The sequence below is a fragment of the Psittacula echo genome, assembly GCF_963264785.1.
Source record: "Psittacula echo genome assembly, chromosome: 1".
NCBI lineage: Eukaryota > Metazoa > Chordata > Aves > Psittaciformes > Psittacidae > Psittacula > Psittacula echo.
Genome location: NC_137735.1, coordinates 146,673,992 through 146,686,423, shown reverse-complemented (window position 1 = coordinate 146,686,423; position 12,432 = coordinate 146,673,992). Strand labels below are relative to the sequence as shown.

At 36.9% G+C, this 12,432-nt stretch overlaps 1 protein-coding gene across 7 annotated transcripts in view; it reads right to left on the bottom strand.

The window, feature by feature from the left end:
* The window catches only part of CADPS2 (calcium dependent secretion activator 2), a gene marked incomplete at both ends in the record, with an annotated part of 338,118 nt that overhangs the window by 217,141 nt on the left and 108,545 nt on the right, over positions 1 to 12,432 (bottom strand). For all 7 annotated transcript variants that reach the window (XM_080622719.1, XM_080622717.1, XM_080622722.1 and 4 more), the window contains one exon: positions 5,921 to 6,253. In XM_080622719.1, coding sequence (XP_080478845.1) covers positions 5,921 to 6,253 — 333 coding nt within the window. The remainder of the gene's footprint in view (positions 1 to 5,920; positions 6,254 to 12,432) is intronic.

Genomic DNA, 12,432 nt, shown 5'->3' with positions numbered 1-12,432 from the left:
TTTTTTTTTTTTTTTTTTTGTGAGGAGTAGGGCAGGGAAGAAGATGTATTCTTGAATTTTCAGGTACTAGAAACCAGCAGAGCTGATGTGTTAACGAGCCTGAAGTGTGAACACTTGAACATTTCTGTTATAAAAGGCATGAAACACTTTTCAAGTTGACAGACATACACGACAATTTTAAAGCACTGACCTGTTCTGTAAGGAAGCATATTGCTACTGCATCATGACTGTGTGCAGAAACTTTCCAGACTCACATTTATCCTGCAAAAACGTGGTCAATGCCTCATTACTAACTACAACTCTATAGACTCCCACAGTCCCACAGAATTACTGCTTTTCTTCTCCCACAAGATCTCCCATGAGAACTCCCATACCACTGCTGTCCTTCCACCCACTAAGAGCACAAACAGCCTCTCCCCTGACTCCTGCCCTGCCTGCCATCTACTTTGCATTGTCTGCAAAACTGACTTTTATCTAGAGAGCAAATAAATCCTGCCCCACGCTAGGGGCATGCACTGGCTACCCAGCAGTAACCTCTTACCAGGTAAGGCCTGAAGACCTTCTGTATAAAGCAGGTGTTCAGCACAAGTATCTTGTTATTTTTTCAGCAGGGGCATAAGTACCTTGGTGCAGGTAAAAACACATTTTCAGCCTAGAGGGATGTTTAAATATCAGTGGATGTCTTATCTAACACTTGATGCTGCCTTGAAAACACAGCAATGGACCTTGCCAACGTTTTTTAGAGGTTACTTGGTTGTATCTTGGGCCAAGTAAAAGAATGTCAGGAATCTCATCTAACACCTGATGCTACCTCAAAAAATACAGCAATGGACCTTGCCAACATTTTTAGAGGTTACTTTGTTGCATCTGGTATAATTTATCATGAAATAAGTAAATGACAGTCACTGGAGACCATAGGAAAAACACTGGCTTAGCTTAAGCCCTGGAGACCTGTTCACATCTCATGGAGCCAGTATCTTTGCTTTTGACCAAAGACTCTGACACACTTAGTACATAACACTGTGCTGTGTTCTATAGTATACAGCCCAAGCCATTTATTTTTTTTCCTGTGACTTGCCTCAACTTAAAGAATTAATGAATCTGTTTCAGTTTCAGTCTATGTATCGAAGGGAATCTGAATATTTGTTTAATCACTTCAATAAGTATCAATGCTACACTGATACTTTCTTTACAAATATGCATTTTTGTGCTTCATAAAGTTGCATTTGTCCCTATAACTCAGTGCATGAAAGTTTCTAAGAAAAATATCTGGTAGAAGTATGGTAAATTCTATGATCCATGACATAACTGTACTATTTTAATGACTTTACTGAGGAAAGGATCAGAACTACCACAAACAATCAAAAGTCATTAAGATGTTGTTGCAAATTAAACTGCCCTTAATTTGACTTATTTCCAAAACTGCATAATTAACTGGACTTCACTGAAGTGCTGGGTGCAAGGGTAGAATTGTATGGAGCATCATAAGAAGACTTCGGTTCAGGCGAAATTCTTGACAGAGATATTCTCGTAATTGAAAGTACAAAAATTTATTATGGAAGATACAATATAGTCCATGATTCTCCACATTAGACACTTATACAAACAGTTACATCTTGTAAAAGTTAAAGATAATAAAGGATGTGAACCAGATGCAATACAAGGCATTTTAGCAGAAAACTGTATTTTGCAGCAAAGTACCATCTAAAGCTATTTACAGAAGTGCTGGTTTGTGGTTGATTTCCAAAAAGTCAACAAGAGAAGACTTAGCAAGTAATTCTTCTAAAAAACTGTTACATTATTCTCAGAATTACTTACTACCTGTCAGAAAAGACAATGTGACTTGCAGGAATTCTTTCATTATGAAACTCGGTGGTGTTCTCTCCTTCCAGCATCAGGGGTTCAGATCAGCTAAAAACATCAACCTTATAAAGGTACTTTCAAAATAAAACTGTATGGAGCTGTGATTTACCTGGCACAGAAATTCTAGCACTGGTGAAGTGTTGCAAGAATAGAGCATGACCAGACACCAGTTTGAGCCTGACTTTCAGTTTGACTTTTTGCATCAAAGTTATCCTCTACATCAGTAAAAAAAAAAAAGACTATATCATATTTGATGTCTATAAATCAAAGAAACCATAACAACACACTGTGGCCAGGCATCTCAAAAGCAAGTCAAGGAGCTCATTAAGTCCCAGCTAAGTGGAAATCATTTCTGTATCATAAAACACAGCTTAAGGCAACACGACGTAAATAAAAATCAGGTGAAAGTGTTAGCACTTTAAAAAATGGATTTTTTAATCACAAAGAAATAGAGGTGGTTGGCATCAGCTGCTGGCCTTCCTTTAAACTGTAAAGTCAAAAATGAGATCATAGAATTCTGTTCATAGACATACAGGTCTGTTTAACTTAATGTGAACATCCTGTTAATGTTCACTACTTAAGAGCAAGCTTAGGCATTTAATGTGTGTAAAAAGACTGACAAAAAGTTATTCTTCAAAGAAAAATGAATAAAATTCTTCCACTTACTTGTACTGTGTCTGACAATATCAGAAAGCTGGTCAATTACTGTTCACTTTATTTTTTATTAAGTTCTTGTACTGACTGAATGAACACTGTTTCTCACTGCTGTCATACAAAGGATCGAGACTGGCAGCCTGTGCAGACTCACAGTAACCCACACCTTAGCAGAACTGGCTGATGAGCTGCTGCAAGACACCAAGGGTTTAAGAGTTGAAGGAAATGTTCCGTTTAGAACAGGCTGGGGAGCAAAAGCTGCTGAAAACCAATAAAAAGTTTCTAAATGCAGAGAAAGTCAAAAGGAGAAGGACGGCAAACTACCTCCTACCATTACAAATAGCATTCTTGTCTGCTTAACAGGCCTGTAGGTGCAGGATAATTTACTCTTATCATCGACACTGTAAGACATTTTTCTATTTCCTATTTCCAAAGGGCTGGAAAGAAAAAAAAAAGGGGGGAAAGAAAAAGCCAGTTTTCTGCACAAATTATAACTGTACAGATTTGCTGTTAAGGGCAGCTGTTTCTCAGAGCTGCAAAATATATAGAATTTTATATATCTGATTCTCTGCTAGAAGCACAGGCTAGAAGCCAACTCATCAAAACTTCTATCAAAAATACAATTTTAACATCTGTTTGGACTTTCACTTATCTCACTGCTCCCAGACACTATTGATTATCATTATCTACAAGCCTCTAGTATTCTAAGCAGCAGTGGCAAAGGGAAATGAAAGTGAGCATTTTCATACAAAGACAGATAGAGGCTTCTAGGGCAGAATGAAAACTGCTGCAGCTAACTGAAATCTGACTCTAACTTAATCTCATCTTCTATAAATACACTGTCACCAGAAAGGAATAAGATACAGCCTAAACTAAAATATTTATTAAAACTGCAATGAGAAATAAGGGATTTCAGCAAATGAGAAAAGGCATTACATTATCAGAGAGTGGTTGCTGTCTGCAGTGCGCCTCACGGGAAGGCTATGATTGTTGTCTTTTTCTTTGCAACACGCTTCTCCTCATGCCTTTGGTGTACTACGTGCTTGACTGGACCACAGGAACAGGACATGAAATATGTGGTTGGTAGCAACTCTGTTGGAGTACAGAATTAAAATTTTTCTTCAGCACAGTAATCTCATCCTTGCCTCAGAAAACTCAAATCTTCAGAAAACCAGAACCCCAAACAAGAAGGGTATAGGCTCAAGCCATTCTTCTCAGCTTGAAATACGTAGGTGCTCCTATATCTGCTCCCAAAGAAGTAAGTCTCCCTTTCTTCCTGCCCTCTAATACTTATATGAATCCAGGGTAAACAATGTGTACTTTGGAGACCTGCACAGGAGACTTTGCAACCTTCAGTGCTCAAAACCAGGAAGAGCAAGAGAAGAGTCTTCTCTTAATCTCATTGAGTCATCCTTGCACATATCAGGATGATCAGTCAGTTCTTCTCCATTCCCACCTACCAGATTATTTCCTCTTTGATTTGCAATTCATAAAATAGAAAAGAAATCTCATGCTTAAAATTCTACTATGGTATAAGGCAAAAATGAGTCACTGCAATGTTTCAGTCTCTCTGCAGATTATGGATCAAGAACAGTCAGAAAACTGTTTACATTTGCCAACCAGTTTTGTTCTATCAACATTCCTACAATTAAGAACCAAAATAGAGAAGCCTTCCAAGTATACAGATAGAAGAGCCTAGATGGCTGTATCATCAGAACCCCTTCTAGACTAAGGGAACATTTTTTTTGTTTAATTCTTCAAAACTCTACAGTGATGTGTTACTTTAGCACAATGCAGACTGACAGCAGATTTTGACATTCACAGTGACATACAATGTAAGATTTAGCAATCATTTGACACCAGAGGCAAGTGGAATCCATGCATCATGTTTTCAGGAACTGGAACAGGTTGTCCCGAAAGTTTCCCCAGTTTATCTCCATTCCTGGAAGTTTTAAGACCTGGCTGGTTAAAGCCCTCAGTAACCTGGTCTGTCTTCACAGCTGACTCTGCTTTGAGCAAAAGGTTACACTAAATGACCTCCTGAGGACTTTTCCAAACTGAATTATCCCATACTTCTATGTTTTTATCATATAAAAAAAAAAAAAAAAAAAAAAACCACCAAAAAAAGCAACGTAACAAATAAGCAGGATTATCCCCCAAAATTTCAGTGCTTCTTCATCTTGTTACCAACCTGTATATACTAGACGTTAGCTTCATGACTTACGTGTGTGAATTAAGATGCAAAAAGAAGAAGATGGGGCAAACAGGAAAAAAGGACTATTTTCTACCTCTTTCCATTCAAAACACTGCTCATTCAGAAGTCTCTTTCCACTCTGTTGGCAAACAGCTCACAGCTAAAACAGGAAGCCATCATAATTTGATGCAGAATAAAATACTACACTTTCTCATTACAAAAGAAACAGCAGCATTATAAATACCACAGATGTCTCAATCATTTACATGATTTCATGCCACACTAATCCATAAATGAAGAAGGCAACAATGTCAAAGATTCCTCACTTGTTCGGGTGTTAAGATGGCCCATAACTACAAGCCAACATTCAGCATATATATCAAAACCAGCTTAGCTGTAGTCTGGTGTACTATTTTATAGACAGTGTAGAAAGCTGTGTGAGCTCAGATTAAAGGCTACATCCACGCTGGTTTGTTGCAAGACCTTCAAATATATCTGCTTTTTCAGGTTTTTCCTCCCTCAGTAACTGGTAATTTATACTTGAATCACTATCAAGACTGGCCAGATAAAATAATTTTACACACCGTTTACAGTACTGATTAGTGATAGATTATACATACAAATCTAAATGCAGCTGCTGAATAGACTGTTTCTCTTGGACTCAAGACTTACAGGGAAAACCACATTTATCCAACAAAACAGCAAATTAAAAATGTGCAAGTTAGCTTCGTAGATGGTGCTTGAAATGAAGCACATTGAGTTCAAATATAGCGACCTCTCAGACACTGGATGGCCAAGAGCATCCTGAAGTCAATCCCCTTTCACCTATCTATTTACGGCAGCAGATTTCTTTTAGAGATGTACACACACACAGATATATGTATGTACATATGTGATCTATATGAGTGTATGCAGGTATACAGACCATAGAACAGTCTGCAGATCACCCAAATTCCTGGAGCTGTGACACTGTAAAAGACGTCAAGAGATCCCTGTAGCATAAGTACCACATACTCTGGCATACCCTTTTTCCAAGTGCTCTCCAGCAAACAAATGATGAAAGATTTCTTTCTGAGGGGTCTCATCTGCTTGGACACTGGAGATGTACTTAAAACTGAAGGCTTCTGCACACAGGGAGGAAGTACTTGACCTATGAGCAGGGGGGAAGGTATTCTGGATACAATAGAACCAAGTGACACTGATACTTACTTGGCAGGCATTATAAATCAACTGGTGTTCCAATTTTTTGATCCCTAGAATCTGCTGAAACATTTCATAAAGCTGTTCCTTGCTCAGAATCAGCTCCGACACAGCACTTAAGGCCATTCTATTTGGCTGTTTGCAAAAGTCCTCTTCTCCCCTGTATATGGCATCATATTTGGCTAGCCAAGAACTTAACACTGTCTCTTTGCTTAATCCATCAATTTCCGGCAAACTTCGGACTCTCTTTTCAATGTTTTTCTTAAAAACATCTCTAAAGTCATTTGCAGAACATCCTCCACTGTGGACCATTCTTGCAACCCGGTCACTCTTGAGAAATACCTTTCAAAATAAGAAAAAAAAAAAAAAAAAAAGGAAACAGAAAAAGTTAGGTGTGGACACAAATACAAAACAATCCCTTATAAAGGCATCACAAGCTAATATTTTGCTTCTATGTGAGACAGCTTTATAAGGAAGAGTAATACAGGCCAAGTTTGCTGTATTTTTTATAAAGAAACAAGTGGCCATGACTATATTGAAAAAGTAAGTTTCTGCATTGAATAAGTACTTAAACTAAGTAGCTTTATCATAAATTTATGATGGCTAAACTGGAATGAAGTTTGAATTAATAGCAGCTGATTTAAAACTTACCTGGAAGATTTAATTAATCTTTTCTCTATGAAAGATCTAAAGTTACTTGGAAGTAAGTCATTTATAAGCTACACTTTCTCAAAACTCAGGAGTTAACATATGATGTTTAAGCCAGACAAAAACCTCATGGAAGATGAGATCCCGGAAATCCAGGGGAAAAAAAAAAAGCAGAGAAATACTACAGTCAAGACAAACAACAGAAGAAAGACTCAAAGATACAGAACTGGTTCTACTACTTACTGTAAATACAATACTGAAGACACAAGGTGGGATTCTCTGTGTAAAAAACCCAAACAATAACCAACATAAAAAAGCTCCTAGAGTACACATAATGTAAGATATGACAAGACAAATTACAACAAACCAATTAAATCAGCATCAGCGTTCTGTAACAACTTTTCAGTGTTTAAGGATGGTAGCATTCATTTCTTCTAACATGGGCCTTGGCAAGGTTGATCTTTCCAAGCCACTGTGTGTGACGAGCTCATTTCCTAGTAGCAAGTCTCATAAAACTTCCTCCTCAAAATGCAGCCAACACAAAGATGATAACTGAAGCACGATCAGCCCTGTAAACAACTGATGTATGCCTTAGACAAGGGATAAGCTTCGCCATGCTGTTGAATGGATAACTTGGGTAGAACTCCTGGCTTCCTGCAGCAGGGGAAGACGGGTTGAGGCCCTCCACTCTGAAAGGCTTGGTTCTGGGGAGCTGGTTGGGTGCCACAACAACACCCCAAGCACAGCTGAAATGCTAAGAACAGACGTGATACCATGTAGTCTATACAAATTTCCTTTTGGTCACCTTTCTGACTGTTTGCAGATGCTATAAAGTGGAAGATGAGTTAATCATGCATTTTTCAGACAGTCACTTTAGTCACAAAGAGCTATGAAAACACTATGAATGGAGATAATAGCACAGTAGATCTCTGACTCCATGTTACCACATGTTGAAAGATGGTGCACATAATAACCAACCTAAAATACTACTGTTCTTCATGTGGAAAATACAAAACAGAGGAGTAGGAGCTAAAAAGCTGAGCAGAGAAGAGTATATAGGTGGAAACAGATCAAGAAAAACATATTCTAAAAGTTCCAGTGCTTGTTGATGCATGTTTCCCTGTAGCGTATTTTAAAATGCAGTTACTTATAAAATATATCTTTTAACAGACTGGGATTTCAATTGATTTTAAATCCCTATTTTCACAATTTCTGTGAAAGCCCAGGGGTGTGGAGTATCTGGATGGTAGAAACCCCCTCCAACCTCAGGGATTGGACTAGATGATCTGTAAAGGTCCCTTCTAACACAAACCATTCTGTGATTCTGTGAACAGATATCTGAATTGATAGGCTGCAGATTAAGCCTAAAAGTACTTGCCTAAACAGGTTATAAAGCCCTCCCCCATCACCAACATCTGCTAATCTAATTTTATGCTCTAACTGTACCGTGATGGTTTTCCAATTGCAGAAACTTAAGTATCCAAGGTTAAATTCTTACCCATAACAAGACCTGACATGGTTACTGTCAATTTCCTGCTCTGGCAGGGGGACTGGACTAGATGATCTTTTGAGGTCCCTTCCAATCTCTAGCATACTGTGATACTGTGATACTGTAATTAACACTGATACTAATTTCCTCAAAATGATACATAAATATTGAATCCCATTTCAAAACAAATAATAATAAGAAATTCCACTCAGCAATAAAACTTATCAGCACAAATAGGTACAAGGATATTAAGCCTTCCCTTGTTTTAACAGTCTGCAATTACGATTGATTCATTCCCCCAACAAATTCATTGGAAAGCACACAGAAAAAAAATATTTAAAAAAAGATGACTTGAAACTGACTTCAGCTATTTTGTACTGTTCATAAACAACATTAAATCTTCCACACATTAGTCTGCATACCCAATGAGACAAAGCAGGTGCAGAAGAAAGAGTGAAATTAAGACTATTTATAGGCTCTTTCACCACAAAATCCTATGTTTATCCAAGATGACACATCACTATGTATTGCTAACATAACTGGATCAGCCTATTTAAAAATAATAAAATAATTATCCGCAGAATACACATTGTAAGACCATCAGAATATAATTTAGCTTTCATTACCTTCTTTCAGTCATATTATGCAAAACCCTTAATCCAGAATGCAGGGGCTAAAAAGCTGCTAGCACTTCCCTCCACATATGAACCAGACTAATTAAAAATTTATTATTGATTTTGAAGTTGATTTTCTACAGTTGATTTTTTAGGAGACTGCAGGAAAAATCTGATTCATTTTTTTTCAACACTTACTCATGGAAGGTGAGCACTATTCTAACTCTTTGTGGCCACAGCATTGACAAAATGATGCCATGTTCATACATACATACACAACATGTATGTGCAAAAACAAAATACAATTTGCATGTACCCCTGACTTTCAAAATGTTCCTTCTGAGGTGTTTTGTGTCACAAACTGTATTTCTATCACATTTTCAAAAACTTCACAGGAAGAAGTTCTTTATACTGTGAGGGTGGCACAGGTTGCCCCGAGAAGCTGTGGCTGCCCCATCCCTCGCAGTGTTCAAGGCCAGGCCGGACAGGGCTTTGAGCAATCTGATCTAGTGAGAGGTGTCCCTGTCCATGGCAGGTGGTTAGAACTCGATTAACTTTAGAGTCCCTTTCAACTCAAACTATTTTATGATTCTATGATAATTCTTACACAAGAGATGTGTGGATATTAAAGAAAATTACTCAAAATATAAACCCAAGATGTTAATAAGAGACTACAAAAAGTATGCGTTTGGTTCTGACAAGGAATCCATTGGACCTAAAGATGTCATTGTACTACTCCTTTTTGAGCAGCAACATACCAAATTTTTCCTGAGAGTGAAAAAAAAGTAACATCATCTTTAAAATAACTAAAAAGAAATGGTAACATTTGAAGAGAAAGACTCAATTTTCACGACTTTGTCTTCACCAGAAAATCATAAGAGAATGGAAATTCAGTTAGGAGTGTACTGTATGTGCCTGAAATTTGACACAGAAAGATGCATTAAAAAAGCTATTAAATGTCTCGTTATTTCTGTTCCTGAAAGACAAACGGTACACTTAATGTTGAATGCAAAATCCTTTGCTTCAGTTACATTTCTTGAGATTTGCCTCCTCAGGTTCAAATCTCTTTTGAGCCATTTTACGGCTACTTTTAAAAAAATTAAATCTAAATAGAAGTTTATGGGAGTTGCTACTACATGGAGAATGGTATCCCACTAGTTTCATGCCAATAGAGTTATTGTTTCCCCATTGTTCCAGAAAGCCCATCTGGCTGTGTATCTGTGGGTCCAGAGTCTAGGGATACATACAGGCTTTGCAACACTGGTGGTACTTTACTGGTAGCACTCATTTTTACAATAAAATATATAAGCCCTTGTTGTAGTCTTAATGAAGTCTGCCACTTTTTCTTCCAGGTGGATTATATATGCAGCCCCATCATCCCTATTAGGGAAAATATTTGTGTTGATATCTATATTTAAAGCAAAATACTGATTAAGTACATTCACTAAATTGTCATCTCTTCCTCTCTTTATTCCTGTATTGGGATTGTCTGATCATTAGACTTAGATCTAATTAAATAATAATTCAAAAACCTCCAGTGCTAAAATGTTACCTCAAGTCTCTCAACACCAGGGGAAAACTGGAGAGAAAAAAAATATGAGAGGTTTGAATGTAAACTATAAAATACCAGAAAAAGTTATTTGGGAACAAAGAAATCTATTTCTCCAGGGAACAACATCTGGCAGATCAGCCATGATCATTCAGAAATTCTGTGTTATTTAGAAATAATTTCACAAGAGCCAAAATTTTTAATGAAGTATTTCCTGTTTCTACCAACGTTTTCTGGAATTCCTCAAAGAAATCCTGGGGTGACACTCTTTGTCAGTCAGCATCTGAACTTTTAGTATCATTATCGGTTCCTTGAATCAAGGTCATTATCAAATCCCCATGTTACCTACTGCTAACAAACTATCAAACACCAAAAGTAAGCACTCCATTAACACACACAATGCATTCAGAAAAAAACAGATGGTTAAAAGACAGGTTTTGATGGGCCTAATATATAATTTCTAAGGAATTTTTCTTATTCACATTATTTAGAGCCCTTCCAAATACTCTTGGACTGAGTCATATGTATAGCCTGATGGATAAAGTTCTCTTCACATCATAACCATTCAAAGATGATCAGGTAAGGAATTCAAAAAGAAAATCATCGACTTCCTCCTTATAATTACAGTGACAATTATAATTTGTGTCTATCTACTGAAGAATGGTTTAAATTCACTTTTACCCAATCATTACACATATGCAATTTCATCTGTTTCTTCAAATGCAGGTAAAAAGCTTAATTTGAAATAGTCTTTTGCACTAGGTAGTTACATTAAAAGTATATTTCAGTTTAAAGATGAAAAATCATCATTTATCAGTGCCTACAACTTGACAAAATATTAGAAATACTAAACAAAGAAGTCCTTTTACATCTTATAGCACATATCGCTTAAGTAACATTTCTATTTATCGACCATCATGCCAAATTTGACTAATTATATATGCAGGCAATACAAACATATTTACCGCATTCCCTACCGTTAAGCTTAGGAAAAAAACATAAGCAATATATAAAAGAGTTTGCATAAACTCAACTGTAGATAACTTCTGCCTTTTCTTCATAAATAGATTAAATATCAGGTCCATTAAGCCAAGCATTACAAAATTTATGTGTTTTCTTTCATTTGAAAGACACATACTGATGGAGTTTTATATTGTAGTCAGTTTAGAAAAAAAAAAACACAGTAGCTACGAATATCTGTAATGTTTCTACCAGCTTGTGTAAGGGTGTTACTAATAAAAAATAACATTTTGTAATTCTGCTACACAAACCAGTAAAACACAACCATTCAGCTACTTGCTTATATATCAGTTCTAGCAGAGCCTGATGCACCTCTAGGCACAGCACTGACTGGCCAACACATTAAGCTCACACTGACCAAATTATTTTACAAGCTCTTTTATTCTCTGCCTGAAAACTCTGCAAAAAGTTGATAAAAATTATGATCTAAGCCCATATTTTTTAAACAAAGGATTGCAAAACTAACCAACCAAAAACTACATGCTCTAAACCATACATTACCACAAAAGGAAAAAATACATTTACATTAGGATTTTTAAACAAAATCTCAGTTTCATACTAACATTCTCTTCCAAATAAAAACACAGAAAGAAACACCCGCATATTTTAATTGCAAAAATGTTGTGTCTATGATACAAATCTCTTGTAGAACACCACTCATATCTGTGGTACATCCAGTGCTAGAAAAAAATCCTTGGTTTTGTAGGCAACAAGTTACAATGGAACACTTTTTTTCAGCATAAAATTGCCCTCATTAACTACATGGAAACTAATTTTTTTTCTTTCAGGGCATATAAGGGTGTATATACGTATAAAAATGTGTATGTGTGTATGCAATACATGTGGGTGTACACACAGAAAAATATTGCAGTCAGTCATGTTCATCCATTACCCATCTTGGCGACAAACTGAATTCAGCTATGACTTACTGCTTCTTATGTTCTGAGTACAAGTTTTGTGTGGTAACAGAAGATTCTGTTTAAGCATAACTTTATTTGCTCTTTTAAAATTCAAACAGGTATGCGAAGGGCAGAAGGACTACAAGAATTTCTCAGCTTCTGAAAAGGCAATTCCTTACTCATCTGGCACAGGTTACCCAGAGAGGCTGTGGCTGCCCCATCCCTGGGAGCTTTCATGGCCAGGCTGGACACGGCTTTGAGCAATCTGGTCTAACGGAAGGTGTCCCTGCCCATGTCAGGGC